The sequence below is a fragment of the Poecilia reticulata genome, chromosome 6 (genome assembly GCF_904066995.2).
Source record: "Poecilia reticulata chromosome 6, P_reticulata-male-v2, whole genome shotgun sequence".
Classification (NCBI taxonomy): domain Eukaryota; kingdom Metazoa; phylum Chordata; class Actinopteri; order Cyprinodontiformes; family Poeciliidae; genus Poecilia; species Poecilia reticulata.
Window position 1 is genome coordinate 15,881,390 of NC_088835.1, and position 21,764 is coordinate 15,903,153.

General features: G+C 42.3%; 1 protein-coding gene across 5 annotated transcripts in view; it reads right to left on the minus strand.

Annotated features, from left to right (window-relative positions):
- Positions 1-790: 790 nt before the first annotated feature.
- The window catches only part of dusp8a (dual specificity phosphatase 8a), a 47,024-nt gene continuing 26,050 nt past the window's right edge, over positions 791-21,764 (minus strand). For 3 of the 5 annotated variants that reach the window (XM_008411572.3, XM_008411571.3, XM_008411573.3), the window contains exons 4-7: positions 6,946-7,112; positions 6,698-6,857; positions 5,580-5,703; positions 791-5,275 (exon numbers count right to left, since the gene is read on the minus strand). In XM_008411572.3, the coding sequence (XP_008409794.1) occupies positions 4,060-5,275; positions 5,580-5,703; positions 6,698-6,857; positions 6,946-7,112 (1,667 nt within the window). In that variant the 3' untranslated portion in view covers positions 791-4,059. Of the gene's footprint in view, positions 5,276-5,579; positions 5,704-6,697; positions 6,858-6,945; positions 7,113-7,205; positions 7,561-12,530; positions 13,336-21,764 lie in introns of those variants that run through there. The other 2 variants (XM_008411574.3, XM_081608045.1) reach the window with 2 other exon arrangements.

A 21,764-nucleotide genomic window follows, 5' to 3' on the forward strand; every position in this document is an offset into this window, starting at 1 on the left:
TTTAATGCAACGTAACATAGCCTGTTATTAGTTCAACTTTTGCCTATTTTCTCTCTCAGTTTTTGTTGCTTTTTATAGAACCTACATCTGCCCTGGTATTCTGTTTAGCCGTGACATCGTCCTGGAGGAGAACATCAGCAGAGATACCGCTGCCAGCGACTTAACGTTCTCCTTCGAGAGAAAGATAAAATGTCCTTTGTTGAAGGTCTTACAAAAAAACGTAGTAGTTCCAAGTAAACTGTAAAAAGAGAATTTTGCAATTTTGAGGACTGCTCCAAGCACATGAAGACCAGTTTTTAACTTCACCTCAGTCAATTTCGAGTGATTTTATGTGGGGAATAAGCATCTTAATTTATGAATATCTTTGTTCTGCTGTTGAATACTGGGTTATGTCTTCCCAATCAATATGTCATGTTTTAATTAACATAATTTAATTTGAGATTATCTTAAACCCATGATATTTCTGGTTTGTGAGAAATGATTTACGATCTAAGAAGTAATGCAACATTTGTGTAAAATTACCATGAGTTCCCTAAAACACAAAATCAAACCTAAATTCTGAAACCTATTGGAAAATACAAATAAAAATGACAATGTTGGAAAAAAGAGAAACCAATAAAACTTTGCTGTGTGGTTTGAGTGGAGATTGTTCCACACAAAATCAATAACCATTTCCTAGTGTACGATTGCCTTACTGTGGTTTTTCCACTGTTCCGTTGTGTCACGTTCCCCCATCTGTTTGGGTTCCCATTTATGCAAACGCACAAGAAAATGAAGCAGACAAGAGGTATGTATTTTGTCATGTCTGTATTTTTGTCTCATTTTCACAAAACATATACAGGGGAAGGAAAAGCCTTTCAATAGAACCTGAGGTATTTTTGCATCAAGCAGCCTAAGGTATCAGGATTTTATTTTAAAAACTTGTCTAAATTTATCAGTGTTCTTAGATGCGTTGCTATGTACAATAATAATAATAATAATAATAATAATGTAGCAAAGGGGACAGCCTGCATCATTCTTGTTACATAGCATAAATAACAATTCTTAAAAATATGGGGAGTAAGGTGAAAAAAGGTTCTTCAGGAAACACATGACTGATCTGAACTTGTAGCTGTAGCAGCATAAGGTCAAAAGGTCAGAGATCGCCAGACAGTAAAGCTAATCCAGGGTCAAAAGAAAAATATCAAACACATTTTACATCACAAATAAATACCCTTCTCACACCAGGAGAGCTAATTTATTTCCCTTCCTTATGCCTCAAAATATGAAGAGCCTGATTTTTTTTATTTTATTTTTCTGTTCATTGTGTTATGCTCTTGTGATCAAAGCTTCGGAAATTTAAAAATTATTGTAAAAACAGATAAAAAAGAGAGAAAGAGAGAGAGAGAGAGACGGTGCTTCATGGACATGCATTGTGCTGATGTACCAGCAGCTGTGTACCCTGCGTTGGGCTTGGCTCACCAAAAGATCCCCTGAGAATGAACGAAAGGGTGCGTGTAGGGATTCGTGTGTGAATACATACTGTAAGTGAGAGGGGCGTACAGTGTGCCGTGAATGTGTAGTTTCAGCTGTGAGCATCACTGGCTCAGAGGAGATCCAAAAACCGTGACAGCGTACTTCTGTTAGCATACACGTTGATGTGAAAAACTATTGGCTCCTCGCACATTTCTTTTTTCTGTTTCAGCATTTTTCCTCACACTTACATATTTTATAGCATCAAGAAATGCATATCAGACAAAGACAACCAGAGTAAGACAGGAAAAGCAGGTTGCGATTTTGAATTGATCTGTTGAGGTGGAAAAAAAATCTGCCTGTGCTAACCCAGCCCAATGAGAAAACGTAATTCTACTGTCAAATCGTGAGTTACTTGTTGCTACCAGTTAGACAGTAGTGGTGTCTACATTTTTGCGAGTCCAGCACAGATCAATAAGGCTCATTAACAACAGAAGAGCCTTTACAGTTCTACATATTTCACTTGTCTTAGCTCAGATCATTGAGAAATAAGAAAGAGACGGAGAAAATTGGCATCCAGAGAAAGCTCTATGGTGAAAACTGATGACCATAAATATTACAGAGGACTGTTCTTATACTTAGACTGAAGAGACAAAAGCAGAAAGGATTACAACCTATCAAATATGGCATAAAACTAACGCAGTATTTAAATTTTTTTTTTTTTTTTTACCTACATTCAACATTATTATGATAGAGTGATGGTCTGAGGCTGCTTTGCACGACTTGAGGTAATCAATGGAACGATGAATTTTGTTCTATTCGAGAAAATCCTAAAAGATTGTCAGGGGTAGTCCAACCAGTTATTAGGATTGGGGAGCAATTATTTTTTTAAACATAAGCTTTTTTTTATTTTTATTTTTTCAGGTTGGTTGAATAACTTTTTCTGTTGTTAAAAGAACTGGAATTTGTATTTACTAAGGTTATCTTTGCCAAATAAAAACCTTATTTTGATGACCAGAAACACTTAAGTGTGAGGGAAAAAAATAGAGGAAGAAACAAAACAAATCAGTGAGGGACAAATACTTGTTCACAGCCATGGCTGTAAGACAGGCTCATTTGTTTCAACATATACAAGAGTATGGTCAACGAGTTGTCAGGCTGCTCTTTTCTTATCGCCACACAGCTGAGTAAAAACAGTCTTTTCAGTCATAATTGGGCCGTCGGTTGTGACAAACTCCTGAATTCACAGCACAGAGGTCCGGTTACAGATCTCATCAGTGGGACGTCTGTGACTTTCCTTTTTATAAAACAGAAGCAAAAACTTGGCTTTTGGAGTATCGTGTTGTCAGGATGTGAATGGTAATCACTCAGCAGAAAAGTGCATCTCAAAGTCATACATCACTCTCTCAAACAAAAGGAACAGCACATATTGCTTGCTTGAATTTTGTTGAATGTGTGTATTTGTAATGAGTGTGTGTTCATAAATACCATACAGCAAATAATAATAACAATTCAACAGAAGAAGAAGAAGAAGAAGAAGAAAAAAAAAAAGGAATCCACAAAACATTATATTATTTCTCATTACCAGAATGAAGCAGTACAATAAATTAAAACTATAACTGAACAGAAGTTCATTAAAATTGCTATATATATTCATATTGTATATATATAGTATTTGTCTGTCTGTGGTCAGCCTTTCAGGTGCATGCTCTCTTCTGGCCATAGACGGTGGCTGGGTTCAGTGGGGAAAGGCCTGGGGGGGGGGGGATCCGGAAACCTCAGTCTTATCATGCTGTTAACAAAAAGAGCCAAAGTCAGGATAGATGCACTGTGCTTTGGAGGGACACACTGTCCATTGTTACAAGTCTTTTCCTCAACAGAATACAGAGGATCCTTCGTTATATTGAATGCAGTACCGTCTTTATGTTAAGTCCGCTGAACCTCTCTGCTTTGTGCTGTGATAGTAGGAGGACGCAGTACTATTAAGGAGTCCACTACAGTCGGTGGTGTTCTTTTGCAGCATTTTGGGGCGGGCCGGACCACAGGGGAAAGGTGGTAGTGGGCGGATGTAGCCGTGCATGGTTCTCTGACACAGGGGGTGGAACTTCGGGACGAAACATGGGGCTCGGATCAAATCACAAGCTATACACCCACTGAAGCTCACACTACATTTAACCACAGGTAAACAGTATGAGTCTGAACATCAGGGAATTTTGTATAATCAGGATGCAATGTGATGCTTACTTGGGGTGATATCTTTTAACCTGTGACAGAAATAAAATTAGAAAACAATTGCAGTACCAACAGCCACACCTTTATCTCCCCTTCCCCCAGGATTTCCTCAAATTTCTAAGAGTTCAGAATAAGTATGGCTACCTAAAACATCACATCTGAGGCTCTGTCAGTCCAGGTTTGCAAACTGTTCACATTAACTCTCAGCTTGTATCTGTCCTTCCCTCAATTGGAGTCTTTAACACTGTCTGTGGAGGGGAGCACAAAAAAAAACAACCTTTGTTGGCTCCACCTCATTTTTCCTCTTCTGGCACTCCCTTAAAACAGGTCCACTTTTTGCCCCCATGGGAGAGCATTCACTAGGTCCATTATCTGTCAGGACACTTCAATGATCTCCATGCTTCCAGAGAAGCTTGACTGCTTCCCGATTTTCCCCAGTTCTTCCCTGGACCTTGTCTCGGAGATGCCCTCCTCGAACTCCATCTGACAGCTGCGGCGCTTGAACTGCTTTTCTGACACAGGAACACTGTTACTCGAGCTGGCGGACGTGGAATCCCAGTGGTCCCTCTGTGTCTGAGGCCCTGAGGGCTTCTCCCTCTGGGATTTGTCCCTTAACCTGGCGCCTTCGCTACATCCAAACGCCACGTATGCTGAGCTGCTACCAAACCGCACCGATGATTCCTCTCCCCTCCCGTCTCCTCTTCCCAGCTCCATTCCTCCCTCACCACCTTCGTCTGCTCCAAAATGCCAGGGAGCATCCGTAGTTGGGGTGACTGGAGTGACGGGAGTTGTAGCCTGGACAGTGTCTCTGTGTTTGGTCCACATAGCCCCAGACCCCAAAGATGGCAGGGAGGGTAGCGAGAGGAGCGGGGAACCCCTGAGGTTGTCTTCCAGGCTGGGGCTCTTGTGGTCCAGCGACAAGCTGAGGGACTGGGGAGGATGATGCAGATGGGAGTGGACTGGAGAACTGCCGCAGCTGTGCTTAGTTTTTCTTCTGGATCTGGATGAGGATGTGCCAGATCGATGGACTCCTTCACTTCCACCCAAACCCCCAATGCTACCCCCGCTGCTCGGTGAGGGGAATGGTGAATCGAAAGAGCCGGGGCTGTCAAGGATGGGCGACTGGGAGCAGACACCATTGGAGGTGCCGGTCCCCGGGCTGTCGAGCTTGCACAGTTTGGGGATGTCTTCAGAATGAGTGGGTGCCATGCTGGGGCAATGTGGACTGCTAGGAGAGTAGACAGACTTAATGTCCAGAGAGAAGGAGCGTTTGAGACGGTTAGTGTCCATAATCCTCTCTGCCGAGAGGTGCAGGCCGTTAAAACCCTGCTGGAGGGAAGTGGGAGATGGTAACTTGGGTTCAGTCTGGGTGTGAGGATCTGCCACCGATGAGTCACAGCTGGTGTGGTGACCGTTGATCTCAAAACCAGCAGAGACCCCATTAACCTCAGAGCTTTGTTTGGAGTTGTTTTCAGACTTCTTGTCATCTGTGGTTAAAGCTTGTAGTAATCGCAGGCCCTTTTCAAACTCCAGCAACTGACCCAGGAAGTTAAAGTTTGGGGATATGGACGGCCTCCTGTCCTTTACGAACCTGTCAGAAAGAAAAAAAGAGTTTAAAAGATTAGTTGTCTGAAAACTATTTGAAAGCAAAGTATGGCAATAAATCCTGTGTAAAGTTATATGAGGTCTGAGAGGGGCCACTATTATGCTGGTGCACAATATGCAATAAATGCTTTGTCCTTTAAGGCCAAAACAAACTCTGTTGCACAAACTGCAACCTGGCAACCACCTTAACTTTTCATTTCATAATGAAAACGGGATTTCTCCTTCTTTCATCCTTTCAGAAACGATGACACCCTAGCTTAACTGGAGGTGAGTGGGAGGGGCAAACATACCTGTAGGCATCATCTGATGACAAGCCCATTGTCTTCATGATGTATGCAATGGCGATGGTGGCTGATCGTGAAATTCCAGCTAGGCAGTGCACAATTACTCTGCAGTTTGACACCTTAGCTTTGTCTGTTGGGAGCAAAATGAACAGATTAAAACAAACAAAAAAAAAACAGATATACTCACGCATACAATAATGTAAACCCTTGAAATGTCTATTCTTTGATAAAGGATTTTTGAGAAAACTGGTAGAAAGCTGTAGTGTCTCTTCTGGTTCCTATTCAGAGGACAATAACTATCAAAAGACAAACAAGGAGGCCGACATCTTAGGACTAACATTTTAAAACATTCTGTACTTAGGGACAAAAAAAAAATAAAAATATGTTGCGTCAGATCTTGAAATATGAAAATCTCTGATATTATTTCTTGTCAATGTAAAGTCTACCTTTCAGAATGCTATCCAACTTGTTAGCATGCCACTATCTCTGACATTGTCCAGTGCAGTAACTGTAAGCTAAAATCACAAGTCCAGCACACCACATGAAGGTGACTGCTTTAAACTTGACACCATCTGTTTATGTTTAAAATTTTGAAGCACAAAAGAAAGTACTTCTTGGGATGTTCCTCAGCTGTTTTGACAGTTGGCTAATAAAAGGCTTTGAGCTGGCCAACAACACTCTGTTACATAAGCATTGCTAAAGCCTTCTCCACTTTTAAATCAGCATTTTGGGGGCTTCAGTAGAATAAGATGACAAAATCCAAGATATTTGTTAGCTCTGCAAACTGGCTAACGTTTAGCCTTTAAAGACTCAGTTAGAATCTGCCAAAGTCGGCTTACTAAATAGCTATTTCAGCATTTATAATAAGTCTTGGCTGCATATTATAATCTTTAGTTGAAAATCTAAATGTAAGAAAAGTAGCATGTTCACCGTTTTTGGCATTAAGACCTAATTAGAATTGGATGTTATACTCTACATGAATGTTTAACCTGAAAATGTACAGAATTTTATGTTGTTTTTTTTTTATCACAACATTTGACAGGAGTCCACCTCCATGGTTTACAATTGCGTTTCTAGTCTCTACCTTGAGTTTAAACTTGCGTAAATGTGCTGCGGTCTCCTACCTATAAACTCATTTGTTTTGTCCAGCCAGGGCAGCAGTTTTTCGCAGTAGTTGTCGTTCACTGGGATGCGCATGAAATGGCTCTCACTGATGAAGTCCGGTTTGGGACAGGTGTTGCTGGCGTTCAGGACGTAAGTGATACCATTCTGAGACATCAAATCCTAAAGAGGTTGGCAAAAACAGGTTTGGGGTTATGCATGGTAGATTACGCTGCCAGTGTTATCCTCGAAATTGGTGATTAAATCTCACCTTGTTGAGAACGTCTTTCTGTGAACCCAGGTAGAGGTGTGGCAGGATGCGAGTTGGTCCTACGTTTGCCACAGGTAAACAGGGCTGGGACAAGCTCATTGGGAGTGCAGTGGCAGGCTTCCCCTCGCACAGGCCGGGGAAACAGGAGGAAAAAGCTGCGAAACCTCCTGCAGAGACAGAGAAGGCAAGAACCGGTTAGGTGCACTAATGATTTTCCACTGAACAACCGCATACCACAGTGGAAACTCCATTTTCGTCACCATTAGCGCCGCGGACACACATTCAATAGACACTTGGAGGCTGAATCTGGGCTACAATGTCTGGGTCCTGCTTAGTGAAACAGAAGCGAAAGAAAGGAGGCTCTCTGTGCTTCTGTGTGCAAGTTGGGTTAACTGCTGGGCGGCCAGGAATGCACGCCTGGCCCTTTAAGAGGCAGGCGGCTCCACTTTTGGCATATGTGTATGTGTGTGGCTCTGTTTCCTGCATGAGCTCATGTCCTGTAGCAGTGCATTGCGTCAGGCTGAGGGAATGAGAGAGGCCACAGGTGCAGGGCCAGGACAGAGGCCCAGAAACATCCCACTGACACCCACAGACACGGTTACACACACACACACACACACACACACACACACGCGCGCACACACGCACGCACGCACACGCACGTACACACCCCACACACACACACACGTTAGCACATGGAGATCATGATCTGGTTTTCAACATATGCTCAAAATTCACTCTCACTTGCTTTAATAGTTATTCTACCTAATGCAAGCACACATGTACGCACGCACGCACGCATATCCCATAATAATCATAATTACTCTGCAGCAGTGTGGTTGTATAACTACAGGGTAGGAAACAGGGTGAGGGCTTAGCAGAGTGTGTGTTGAGGAGTGGGTGCAGAGTGCTGAAAGGAAAACGGAGAGCTTCAAGGAAAACTTTGAGCCCCAGAGACAGAGATTAGAACCTAATCTACGTTCAGCCCTGCCTGACCCAATCTGGAATGTAGAGTGAGCGCTAAATACATGCACACAAATGATCACAGATCGAGCGTGAATGAGACATGACATCACTGCTCTGAAGAAGCACACTCAACTCTGTCCAAGCAGATCTGATTGTAAGCCAGATGTAGAGATATAAAGGCCAATGCAAACTTCAAAAAAGAAAAAAAAAAAAAAAGAGTATGAGATGTCCTCTAACATCAATAATAAATATTCACATTAGGACTGCGTGAAACAATCATGACCCAGTGCTGTTCTGGGTGCACTGTGCCTTTAAGAGGAAAGTGAAGAAGGGCTGTCTGTTTTCAGCTATTAATGGCAACCGGCAGAGCGATGACATCAGTGCTTTCCTCGGCAGAGGGGGTGTAGCGGAGAGATGGATGGATGCAGAAAGAATGATCAGATAATGATTTAGGTGGAAAACGTCAATGTAAACTCTGAGGGAGGGCCGTCATGCTAGGACAAGCCTATATTTGTTGAGATATTTGCCTTAGGCCTCCCTGTAGCAGAGTGCCTCCCTCTAATTGATAAAACAGAAAGAGGAAATGCTTTTTGAAGGGCTCCTTCCTGGTTTACCTTTTCCCAGAGAACCTCTGACACAGAACATACATAGATAGAGAAATAAATAGGGTCTAATGTAGAGGTTTGAGGAAATGCTACTTTCCTGCCGACAGATAAATTAACAGGATTAAAAAAAAAAACGTCTTACGTCAGACAGCAACCATTTCCCTCTTTGTGTGCAGACATTGTTAGAGAGTTGTTAGAAGGTCTGTAGACAGGATGTTCCACATAGTGAGTGGCTGAGGAGAAAGTGTGTGTGTGTGTGTGTGTGTGTGGGGAGGGGGTGTGCGCGTGTGTGTGTGTGTGCATTTGCACTCTTTGATCTGGATAAATAATTACTGCAGCGGACCAAGACGTGCTAAATTAACATTTAAAGAGCAGAGCGTGCTACTGAGGGAGTAAGTAAGGGGTTACTGGCATGAAGGAAGATTGGAGTCAGAGATAAGGAGCCAGAATGGGTCCGCTCGGCTGCTTTTTTAGGAGCGATTACATTACAGCGGCATTACGTCAATTACAAAACACCTTCCTGTGGTCAAAGATTTACACTGCTGCCACTAATGGACGTTAGTCACAGACGAGATAGCATGCTATTGGCACTTCATCACCTGAACAGACTCTACTTAAGGCTGCCAGGACAATGAGGGAGGGCAGAGATGTTGATGACAGCTGGCTTAACTTGTCCTTCTGACTGTTGCCAGGATGAAATAAAATAACACAGAAAAGGACATGATGATACCCAAAAAGTCCAGAGAGACGGCTAAACAGTCCCCACATGTGAATGATGTGTTCAGTCCAATCCAAACAAACGGTACACTCACAATGAAGTCATAGAAAAAGCCCTGTCCATGGGGATGACATCAGAAGTCAAACAGAGAGAGATGAGTTCACCCGTAATGCAGCGTGATACTGAAGGAAACTGACATCCTGCTGCACTGAGCAGACAAACCAAACGCGCTGAGAGGCAAAAATAAATCAACGGCACATTTAGAAAACGAACACAAGTTGTTCTCTGTTCGAGAAGAAAAAGTTGTCACGCTGGAGTCATGAAAATGTACCCCGGACAGGATGTGACTAACACACACTGTTTAAAAAAAAAAAAAAAAAAAGTAAGAAATGTTCTGGCAAGAAGGAAAACACACAACCAGGAAAGAGGGCACTGTGTCGCCATCGGCATCCTTTTTCCGTTCCTCTCTGCCCACTTCATCATTTATGCAACTGATTATTTAACTTTCTTCCCCTGTTGGAGCCAAGAGCTCAGGGCTTCTTTTTTGCTCCTTGTCACTTCTGTGAAAATCTCTTTTAAATAAACATTTGGTCTTCAGTTCTACTTCCGACTCTCAGGACAAGACAGTAAATATAGGCATGACTGTAAATGTAAAAAAAAAAAAAAAAAAAGTAAATCATCCATTTCTTAGGTCTCCTTGCTATGTCTTAGTTTTAAAGTAGATGGAGCTGTAAAGTTAAATTGAGGTGAGATTAGAGGACAATGATCACATTATTTATTAACATGCCAAAAATAAATAAATAAATAATGAGACTATTCTCTGTATGTGATTAGATAATCAATACGCACTGTTGTTAAATAAAGAAACTGGGGTATTGATTAGTTTAGTGAATTTTTTTTCAGCTTGATCAGCCCTCACTGGTGAGCGGCTGAATGGAAACTCAATAAACGCGTCTTTCTCTGGTGCTTGTGTTCACTTTTTACTGTGGGTAGAAGACTAAAAGCTAGATATTATTAGTGTTAAGTGTTCACAAATAAAATCAGAAGAAATAAAAGAAGCTGTAAAAAAGTTTTTAAAAGGAAAGTATATTTTCTACAACATTAAAAGAGATCTATGTGGCTCGTTCATCCTGTGCGGCAGCGAGAGAGAGCAACACTTCAGCAGATAGCGGGAAGGCTGCATAGCATGTCAGTTATTGTAAAAGGTCAGCAATCTCAAGGTAATTCATGCAGACTGCTGTTTTTGGATACACTAGCTCTTGTCAATATATAAATCCCTAAAATAAGAAGCTCTAGGAAGCTAAAATATTTATGCTGTAATCATTTTTGTCTACTTTCAAAATAGCAACACCATGTATACACCAACTGCTTCCTCATAATTTTACCACTCTTCCTAATATAAATTATTATTTACAGCTACAAGGCAGGAAGGCTAGAAAAAATATGTTAAAAAATGTACTTACATCTTTTTCTGCTATAGCTCTTCTGGTGTTAGATCTGAATGAGCTGAAGTTGCTTTTGGCAGGTCAGAACCATAAAATGCTGTTCACTTCACCACCGATGCAGGGAAGTAAACTCTCCTGATAACGAGTTCGAATTATTTTTAGATCAGGATTTATTTTTGCAAGAGCTCTGAACAGCTAAAGCAGCAATGGATAGATTTAAAGTCATAAAGGGCTTCAATCCATTTATTCAAAACGTTTTGTTGCAAACGTCATCATCATTTCAAATAAATACCCAAATATATCACGATTCGGACCAGAATCGCATGCAGCACCTGCCTGGCATTTATTCTTAATGGGATTTCCACTGTTACATCACTGACTGCCTTGTCAATACAATCTGCTCTTAGCTTTTGTGTAGATTTCACTTGGTTTTTTTATCTTGTCTGTTAGTGGGGAAAATGAGCCTCCCACACACACACACACACACACACCTAAACAGCCTGGGGGGCATTGATTTGGGTGAATGACCACCCTGCACCCCTCTGTTGCTTTTCCCCTGTGGTTCATATGAGGGGAGACATTACGCCATCCCTCTGTGGCCCTCCAGCTGTCCCCTCCACTATGAGGGGACATTAGCATCTCAATATAACCCCCCCCTCCCTCCCGCTCAGCCTCCCAACATGACATCATTGCACACATGTCCCTCTCAGCTTCACAAAGGCTTTGCTGCAGCCAGAAAAGAAGCAGGAGTGTGTGTGTGTTTTTGGTCAGAAATAGGCCAACAGACAGAGAATACTGATGAACTAAGAGGGTGAGATCATCGCCTGTCATGCATGGTGTCAGCTTTATGATTATCACGTCGTCACACCTGCTGACGGTTAAACTTTTTATTGTTCCTCTATCTGGCTGCGCAGATAACGGGGACGTGTCACTTTGATCGCCTGCTGTTTCAGCAGCGCCGTGTTATTGCATTATAGGTCCATAAACTCTCCCATAATTTAGTCTGCATGCTCAAGCCAGTTCTCACAGAGATGTGCCAACATGCTTCTGTACCTGTGACACACAGGGCTATCTTCATCTGATGATGGCAAAGGTGTGATTTCTTTTTATGCTGGGTGGTGAAGGATGTGCTATAACAGAGCAGTGACAAGTGTAAGAAAAGTCTGCACCAGACCATTTCTAAAAGACGTTATAGTGCGATGTGTGGGGCTCTTTTGTTGAAGGCTTTTCCCTCAGAAGCCTGGCTCTGAGTTGCCTCATTGCTCTGTGTGAAAACGTGTTATGTTAAACACCTGCAGTGCACCCTGCACATATCGATAACATAATCTCCCTGAAGCCCCATCCTGCAGAAAGTGCATAAAGCAAACAGCAAAGCAGAAGGTTGAGAAAGACCCAAACATCTCGGAGACCACAGGATGAGAGTTAGTGAGCACTATGTCATACTGCGGGTCACGGCTCTCAGTCTCCCCCCTCTCAGTCGTTTTTCCTACCGCTTCTCCTTTCCTTCCCCTTCTTTGCTTCTCATCTTCATGATTCCATCCACTTAAATTACCCTTCTTCCTATTCTGTGTCTCTAAACGTGTCTTTAGCATCAGTAGAATGATGAGGACACGTCGGTTCCTGCACTGATCTAGTTTGGATCCTTTAAATTCACATCACATCTATCTTTAAGTTGCAGCATTCATCCGAATACCTGAAAGGTGCATCTCTCATGGAGCTCAACTCATTTCATGCACTCATGCATACACACAGGCCTTCATCCTGTACATGTAACTGTTCCTCATTTCTTGTACACACACACGCACACACACACATCTTCTGCAGGTGTTAATGCTCCACGTGGATACACACCTCGAAGCTCTCTCCCCTGCTTCATCCGGCGGACCCTGATCTTCAGCCTCATGTCTGATTCCTGAAGCTCTGGCCAAAAGCAGTCCTCTGCTGGGGCAATCACAACATCCAAAGGCATCCCCCCGTACCGCCAGTACAAAGTCTTTCTCAAATGCACACACAGATAGAAATGTCCAGGTGTCCCCCTCCGTTGGAGACAAAAAGAGTCCTTGCCAACAAACAAATGAAAAATACTGGAAAAACACACAGAAGTGCTTTTTCAGGGTGAGTTTAGAAACCAAAAGTCCAGAAAACTCCGCTCTGGTTAAATAACTGCGCCAGTCTCCACTGAGTGACTTTCAAAGACAATGAAAAAATAGTCCAAAGTGGCCTGTGGAGACGCTCGTCAAGTCAACATATGGCCAAAATCCTGATGCCTGGACCACAAAAATTCCTAGAATGCTCCTGCCTCAATAAACGGCAATTCTGTGGTCTTGTGAGGATTATTTGCCTCTATGAGAGCGAGAAGAAGAAAGAAAAACAAAATGCAACGCCTGTATGTAAAACGCCAGCTGTGATCCGCCCGCAGCTGGATCCACAGAGCGGCTGTGTGTTCCTCTGAGCGCTCTCTGTCTGAGTGTCTACAGCCAGTAGAGCAGCCCGCTATTGTTGTGCCGCTCCAACTCCCTCCCGTCTCTCATTCGCTCCGTCACCGCTCTCCACTCCTCCCTCTTGCCTTCCTCCTCCTATGACTCTCTCTGCGAGGAAGATGACGGAGCTGCACTCGCTCTTCTTCGAGCTCTGGGGTTGAATGAGCTCACTTGCCGTGAGCTCAGACTCTAACCAAACCTCCGTCCCTCCCCGCTCGCACCCTCTCCTCCTCCCTCACTCGTGGAGCCAGCGCTCCGTCATAGCTAATATCTAAGGCATGTAACCACATTCCTTACTCAGCCAGCAAATATGCGGCCACCTCAGGGGCCCAGCTATGAAGCTGGTCTCTGTCGGGGCGGGATGGAGGACGAGATGAAGATATTAAGATGAAATGAGACACGCAAAGCTGCAAAGCTTCCTAACATCTCTGTTGCCAATTACAAAGAAAATAGGACAGCGACTGGCTGGCTGGTGTTTGTCATTTTGTAGGCATGAAGCCATTTTTTAAGACTGTTATTTAATTTGAAAGAAAATCTAAAAGATGTTTGTCTGTTACTGTAGAAAATAGGATCTGGCTGACAAAGAATACGTAGGTTGATTTGCCTAAGGTTACTGTCGCTTAGCAGTAAATGACATGTTTAAAGTTTGATTTAAGACCAAGTTAGTGTGTTGATATCTGATCTTTCTCTAAAGGTGATGTAATTTGTTTGACTTCACAAAAGCTTCCTGTTCTGGTTTGTGTTTAATGTTCCAGTGGACACTCTGTTCTCATCCTTTTGATTTCATGGCTGAGAGCAGAGGACAGTAAAGGTAAGTACAACTGACATGAAGCAAAACATCATGGAACAGAGCAGGCGATGAGAAGAGCAGTCAGGTCGAAGACTCCTCTACTTTAGAACCAGGCTAAATGTCTCGTAGTGGGGGAAAAAAGTTAAGATTAAACTAAGAAACTAATGGGAATGGGTCACAGGATCTTGGAAAATGAATAAATAAGATTATATTTTATTTCCAGTTTGAGCGTGGCATACGTTTTTACTCTCTTTTACGGGTCTCCTTTTTTCTTTTTGCCTTTTCTTCTCGTTTGAAGAGCTCCAGCTCTGTCAGACTGATTCAAGTCTTGCCACATATCTTCAACTGGATTTAGGTTTGAACTTTATACATTCTAACACAAGGATGCTCTCATCTAAAGCCTGATGTTAGAGCCACTGCTGTATGTTGAAGGTTTCTGTCCTGGTGGAAGGAGATTCTTTGCACCAGACATCAATCTTTGCAGTAATCATGATCAGCTTCTTTCTACCAGCTGAAGAAATGCGTCCCACATCATGATGCTGTTATTTTAGTTGCATATGTACGTCTTTGTTGCTTTGCTCTTCCGCTATACTCCTTCCACCTTTGACTGATGGACTGGGCGGTTTTAGCTCTGCGAGATGTTCAAACCCAACACTGCTTTTATTTTTTTGTCCCTGCTCTGACTTGTCTGCTGTGTTCTTTGGTATTTATGTTGCTGATTATTTGCCAATGTTCTCAATCACTGAGTAGCAGTGGATTTTATTTTGCAGTATCAAAGTAAGAGGGACTGAACACAAATAGACTCTAGAAATAATTGGGAAGATTCTTGATTATTGATATTCTGTGTTGGTCTGGCACATAAAATCTTAACGACACACTCTGACATTTGTAGTTTTGATGTGACAAAACGGGAATATGTTCAAGGTACCTGAATACTTGAAGTCATGTCAATCGTATAATTGATTTTTTAAAAAGCAATCACAAATATCAAAAAAAGAAAAGAAAATAATAATAATAATTTCCCACTCTAAATAGTCAAATACTCTTTCAATCATTCAGTTCAGTTCAACAAATTCAATGATTTGTCTGTCACAAAAAGGCATTCAAGCTTATGCAAGATGTGAAGTGAGTTTGGGGAGGTTTGGGAGGGTGACAGGGGCTTAAGCTGCACACTGAGTGACCTCATCTCATCGCTGTGAACCCCTGAATGATCATATATGGGTGAGAACACAGCCTTACATCAACCTCTGTTTAACAGCTGGGCAGGGAGAAAGAGGAAATAGGTCACTTTGCTGATGAGGAGCTTTGTGAAAAACACAGAGTGTCAGAGACATCGACACACACACGCACACACACACGCACACTTTGTCCATCTGCAGATGCCTGAGGCACGACTGGCACAGCGCAGTGGTCAACCAGGGTCGTTACACCGCAATCACAATGGACGGTCATCTCAGTTTGAGTCCACACCTGCCCCCAGTTGATAAAGCAGCTTTCACATCAACAGGGGAAGCTAACAACAACACAAAACAGCAGATCTCCGGATCTGGTTTTATTGCTTGAGTTCTTCTTCAGATCCCAGTGGGGTAGCAAGGCTCAGAATAGTAGGAGTGTTAATTAGAGGACTGCAGACAAGATGCTATAAATGACAGCCAGGCTTCTTTTTTTTCTTTTTTTTTTTTAATTTACTGCACATGTGTCCAAAGCTGCAACAGAAATAGGTGTGCTGGACACCCCCTCCTCTGAGGCTCCCTCTTAGATTTACAGCCTGCTTCTATGCTGTGGGGTTTGTTACTGGGACGACGCACAGTTTACATCCACATACACACACCGAGAACAGCCAAAACAGACATGGATAGCAATGGAGATGAGTATGAGACGGAGATACAAAGTGAGGTGGTGGGTGAAGGCTGTAGGGGGTCTTGAAACCAGAAAAGGTGTCTGGAATTATTTTATAGAGGAAAATTAGCAAGATGTGTCACTGCTTGGGTTATTGAAAAAAAACTTTAAAAGAGAGGAACAAATTTCAGAAATGATTGAGTTAGTTGTTGGTTAAAAGTTAATCCTACTTGTGGTTATTATTTAATGTATTTCATATTATTAGATACATTATTTCATTAAGTTGAGATCACGTCATTTTAGGGCCGCAATTAATTTTTTTAGGTTCGTATGAAATCCATTTAATTCATTCTTCCTCCTGCTTTTCTATATAAATTAAGTGATTTAATTATTTTATTGTGAAAGATATTGTTAAATCCAAAAATATAAAATCCATAAAGAAAAAAAAAAAAAAAACTTTTGAGGAAAAACATGTTCTCTGCAAAAACCAAACTGGGTTTCCTCAAAGTGAAGACATTTATCCATCGTTTTTCTATATGGCAGAAAGTATTATTTGCAAAAACAGTTAAAGTCCATAAAGAGCAAAGTTTGTTCCAATACCTTTTTTTTTTCACTTGTAATATTTTGTCAAAGCCTGTCCCAACATTTTCCTTTCAACTGAGACAGGCAGCAACAGGAGCGTCATTCTACACCTCAGATCATCTGTCAAGATATCGCAGCAAAGGAAGACGTCATTGCCTGGATCCGGCAGGTTAGGGTGATGAGTTAATGTGTGTGTTTTGCCTCGAGATCATACATGTGCCGGGGTAGGAGGAAAAGTTTCAACTGTGCAAAGGTTAGAGGAAGACGGGGAGGACATTGCTGCAGGGTTTCAGGCGAAGGGCGAGCAGATATTTGCTCCAAATACATACAAGCATAATTGTTTGTGCACGTGTACATGTTTTTGTATGTGCACGCACGCATGTGTGCGTGTGTGTGTGTGTTGATGGTGCTGGTTGTCAGGGGATCAGTAACAAGGCTGCTCTTGCAGTGATGTAATGCCTTCAGGAGAACACAGCTGCCATGCCTGGGGGGTGAGGTAGTCACCAAGGGAGAACAAGGAAGGATGGATGGAGCTATTGAAGGTGGGGGAAGTGGTAGAAGAAATAACGATTTAGACCTCAGCGGTGTCGTGGGACTTAAAAAAGCATCAATACTTGCAAGAGTATATGAATGGAAGAAATATTAAGAATGAAAAGATAAATGATTAGGTTTGATTAAATGACTTAAAATATATTTTTTTCTCATCTTCACCTAAGACCTCTTTGTTCCTTTAAAGCCTTTGTCAAGACTTAATTGCATGTCTTCTGCTAAGGTTGATCTGACGGAGGATAACGACTTGAAAACCTGCAAATAAGCTAAAGAAGAACGAAGAAAAGTGTTTCCCTCCACATATCACGCAGGATATGTGTGCACAGATAAATGGAGCACAGGCGCACTATTTGACCATATGCGTGCTCATGCATTCAGTGACTTCATCTATGTCTGCCCGGCCTGGAGGGGAGGCCCCGCTCACATCAGTCAAACAGCAGACCCCCTGCCCTCCAAACAACTTAACCCCCTGGAGGAGCTCTGCACCCGAGGCTACTGCACCAGTAAATCTGCCACATTGGAGAGAAATTAGTTTACACTCGGATATATGCTTACACACTCACATTCACGCACACACACAGGCGCATAAAGACCGAACAGGAGCGGGTATAAGCTATCAAACGCACCGAGGGGGGCTTTCAGAACCAGACGGGCCCTCATAAACCAGATGAAGTACTTAAAAATCCCAGTTGGGGGTGTTGTGGGTGTGCAGTTGTGTGTGGAGACAGATAGGAGCTTTTGTGCACTAATATGAAACACTAGAAGGCAGTTTAGTTTAGTTTTTTTTTTTTTTGGTTTGGTTAAGATTAAACATTCACCTTTTTATGTGTTATTATAGTTATTTTAGCTGAGACTAATAAAAAAGAGAACAGTTGTTTGCACAGGTTTAAAATGTACTAGTAGAGGATTTGTGAGAGTAAGACAAGGCATAAAATCTGCATGAAACATGTCCGTTAGCCTGGAGTATTGAAAAGATTAAAAATGTGTTCACATTCCTCTCAGCCCTGATTTCCCCAGAGGTGACTTTGTCTGCGCAGGTTTCATTCTAAATGCTAATAACCAGCAGCGATGCACAGGCCTTCATTCGTACATTTGAAAGCACCGAGGTTGTGAAAACACACGCTCCCCTCTTTCTCACGCATGTACAGTAGTGAGGATTCCTCCACGTCTTTCCATGTCAACATACCTTACATTTAAAGACCGAAATTTCCTGAGTTGTCAGTTTTAGTTCCTTAAAAATACAAAACATTTAGTTCGGGGTTTATGACTGACATCATTACAGTGGTCAAGACAAGGCATAAAAAAGCATCAATACTTGGATGGGTGGGTGGAACCAGAGTTAATAGGATATAAGTTGAATTCCAGAAATGCTAATAATTTTCAACGCCCAGTTTTTTGATAATCATCCAAACCTGGACAGATCTGGAGCCCTGAGCAGCGGCAACATTATAACAGAATTAACATTATAGCAGAATTACTCTCAGAGGGAGAAGCTGACAGGAGACCAGTGTAATGAGCTTTTGCTGCTAATATTTTCAGACAGCCAGGCTGGTCTCGGATCAGTTGAGTGTTAATTAGCTCCTATCGGCGCAGCAGGCGGTCGTTCACACACACACACACACACGCATACACACACACATTGTCCCCACAGCAGAGAAAGCCATGCCATCTGGTCCTCTGATGGGGCCTCTACTCTCCTGTCTACCTGTCTTACCATCAGAAACAACGGTGTCAGACTGAACTGCGGTGTTTCTATGTGTGGTTTGACCGGTCTGCTAAATTTATTCAGCACATTGTGTTGACGCTCTAAAGCATTCGCACTCGAGCTCCACCTGCTGCAAACTGTTTTTCTGACCACTTTTTTTTTTTTGTCTTTACTTCTGCAATCTTTTGTGCTAATTTAACCATTAAAGTATCAAAAATGTTCAGCTCATTACGAATATAAAAGCTGGAAATTTAGACATGCAAGTGGGAAATTTCTGTCATTTATAACTTTGAGAATACTTCTACCTTCTTTTAATTAAAATAAAAAAGAAGAAAATAATTATGATCTTTCAAATAACATCATAAAAAAATGTGTTGCAAAATTTATATTGTGATTTTTTTTCACCTGCTCAGTTAAATAAGCCTGCAACATTTTTTTATTGCACAAAGTCAGAACTTTATTTGTTTCACTCCTTCTTCGAAAACTATCACCTAGTTTAATAAACGGATCAAAAGCAGATAATGGCATACTAAAGTCTGGTTTTGAACAAAAGTTTCTGGTTATATGTGGTAATAATGACCATATTTTCTGGACTACAATTTGCATATTATTGTCAGATGAAATCTCATATTGAAAGGACAAATTGAGTGGGAATCGACAGAATATTTAAATCAAAGGACAAACTTTTCAGAAGGGCTTTGTCATGCAGGAACAGAATCCAGGCAAAGAAAACATAAAGATGGGTTCGTATTGCAGAACTTCAGGCCAAGGTCGCCTTTTCTGACCCCACCTTTGAGCGTGTGGAGCTGTGCAAGTTTACATGTGTGTAAATGTGTCACATCCACAGCACGGCAGTGACATCATGCCGTCAGCCACAGAAGAACAATAGAAAAGAAATGACGTGATGCAGTGAAAGGAACCGGACAAGCCGCCTGTGTGTGTAGCCTGCCAACGCCTACATCACGCTGGTAAATCATTCCTGGAGCTCGATGGGAAACTTTGGAGCTTCCCTGCTCGGTCCGGAAAAATAATTAAGTGCATGTAGACAAGCACATTCTCGAGATGTAAATTTGTGTTTGTACATGCTGATCTCTCTAGGCGTCTCCCTTTCACCCCGGGGAGCCCTGATGTTCCCTTATCAGAAACAGGAAATGGTTACACAACACTGGGGGAAGTGACCTTTCTGTGCCGGACCGCCTTCTTCTATGAATGTGTGTACATTGCTGTGTACGGCTGACATTTTGTGTGTTTATAAGTGTATGTGCAGAGGAGGAGATAACCAGAGGATGAAGAATGATCACAAAACTCTGTGCCGCATTCCTGAACCTGGAGCTCTAGGCTTCCCTGGAACTCCAAAATTAGCCTGCTGCTGTTGCAATGGAAAATATTCTCCTAATCATTAGGAAACAGCCACAGATCCAGAGCGTTAACCCTAAAAGTTCTATGTAGTCAACCAAAAGCCACCACTGCGTGTTTTTAAACAAGGTGTTGCTAATTTTCCAGTGTTTCATTTTATTTTTTGCTTATTAACATACATACATTTAAAGTGTAGCAATTCAAAATCCTACCAAGAGAAAAACTTTACAAACGTGTGAGGCAATTCAGATGAAAACTCTTCAAAAAAACAACAACAACAACAAAATGAGTGGGTAGGAAAGCAGTGCAATAGCATACCAGAGATAAAGTGCATCAAAACCGGCACGGCGATAAACAGGAATCCACCATTGTTCCAGGGAATGACGGTATGAGACGAACTGCCGTGGGCAGTTCCAGCATGAAAGGAATTCAGTGGATGCAGGCCAGGAATGAGTAGGATAAATCAGCATAATTGTTAGTTTCTCCTTTCCCTTTTTCTTGCTCCTTCTGGAAATTTCCACTCCACATGTTTGTCAGAGGCATCAGCGGGAAGGCTGCAGCGGTAAACTCACGGCACAGCAAACAAAGAGCAGAGCACTTGGCCTGCACTCACGAGGAGGTTTGAGTTATGAGGTGCTGATGGGGTGGACCAGGGTCCCGGGTTAGCTTAGCTGTCCAGCCTCAGCTTCTGTTGACACTACCTAGTAACGCTTTAAACACACTATTTATATCCCATGTAGGACAAATGCATAGACAGGGTGGGTTAGGATGCTTAAAAGGCCTCTAGATAGATTTCAAAAGCAGGAAGGTATGCGCCATGAATGGCCTGTATAAGCATTACATCCAAAGTATTTAGGGCACTTCACTTATTCAACAGGGCAGCTACATTTCTAAGAGCTACTGCTCCTGGACAACTCTTAAGACTTGATATTTTTGTCACTTTTACACTCATCTCTTAGAACCCCAGGACCTTAGAGTTGCAGTAGGATTTAAGCTAAGAATACATAAGACCAGCATTTTACCACCATAAAGCATGTTTCTCATTTACATGAAATAATAATAAAAAAAACTAAAGCTCTCCTGCTTTGTATGCCTGCATACATATAACTGTGTGATTGTGTGGTACAAGGCCTGTTCAAGCCAGTGAAAGACTGTGTGATGAAGCAGAAAGAGGAGAAGAAGAAGAGCAAGAGGCAAGCAATGCAGCGAGATCACGTCACGGTGGAAACATTTGGCAATGGCTCACATAAACACACACACACACGCACACACACGCACACGCACACACACAAGCATCATACGGTGCTCGTACATGTACACACAGGCCTGTTTTATTCTCCAGTTTTCAGGGAAAGAAGGAGCAAATGATGACATCAAGCTTATCATGTGAGACCAATGAGACTGATGAAGGGTTGGGGGTGGAGGGACAGAATCTCTGAACCCTGCTGCATAAAACTAGGATCACCACCCCCATAAACCGACGTTACATGATTGCGTGTTTCGGTGTGTGTGCATCTGCAGGTTTATTGGGATGTGTTTGTGAGGCAACAATTAAAAAGAAAAAAGGAGCTCAGTGAATACCTGCACACTGAGTGCAGAAAGCAGCATTATGTCACTCTTCAGCTCCAATGCGCCTCAGAGCCTGTAACACTTCTCAGAGCAGCCAGGTGATGTCATAGGTATTTTGTAGCTCATATACTTTGACCTTTGTGGGCCCTTGTTACGGATAGGGGTGGGGCTGGAGCTGATGTGTGTGTTTGTATATCTAGAGGCCAGGGTGAGAG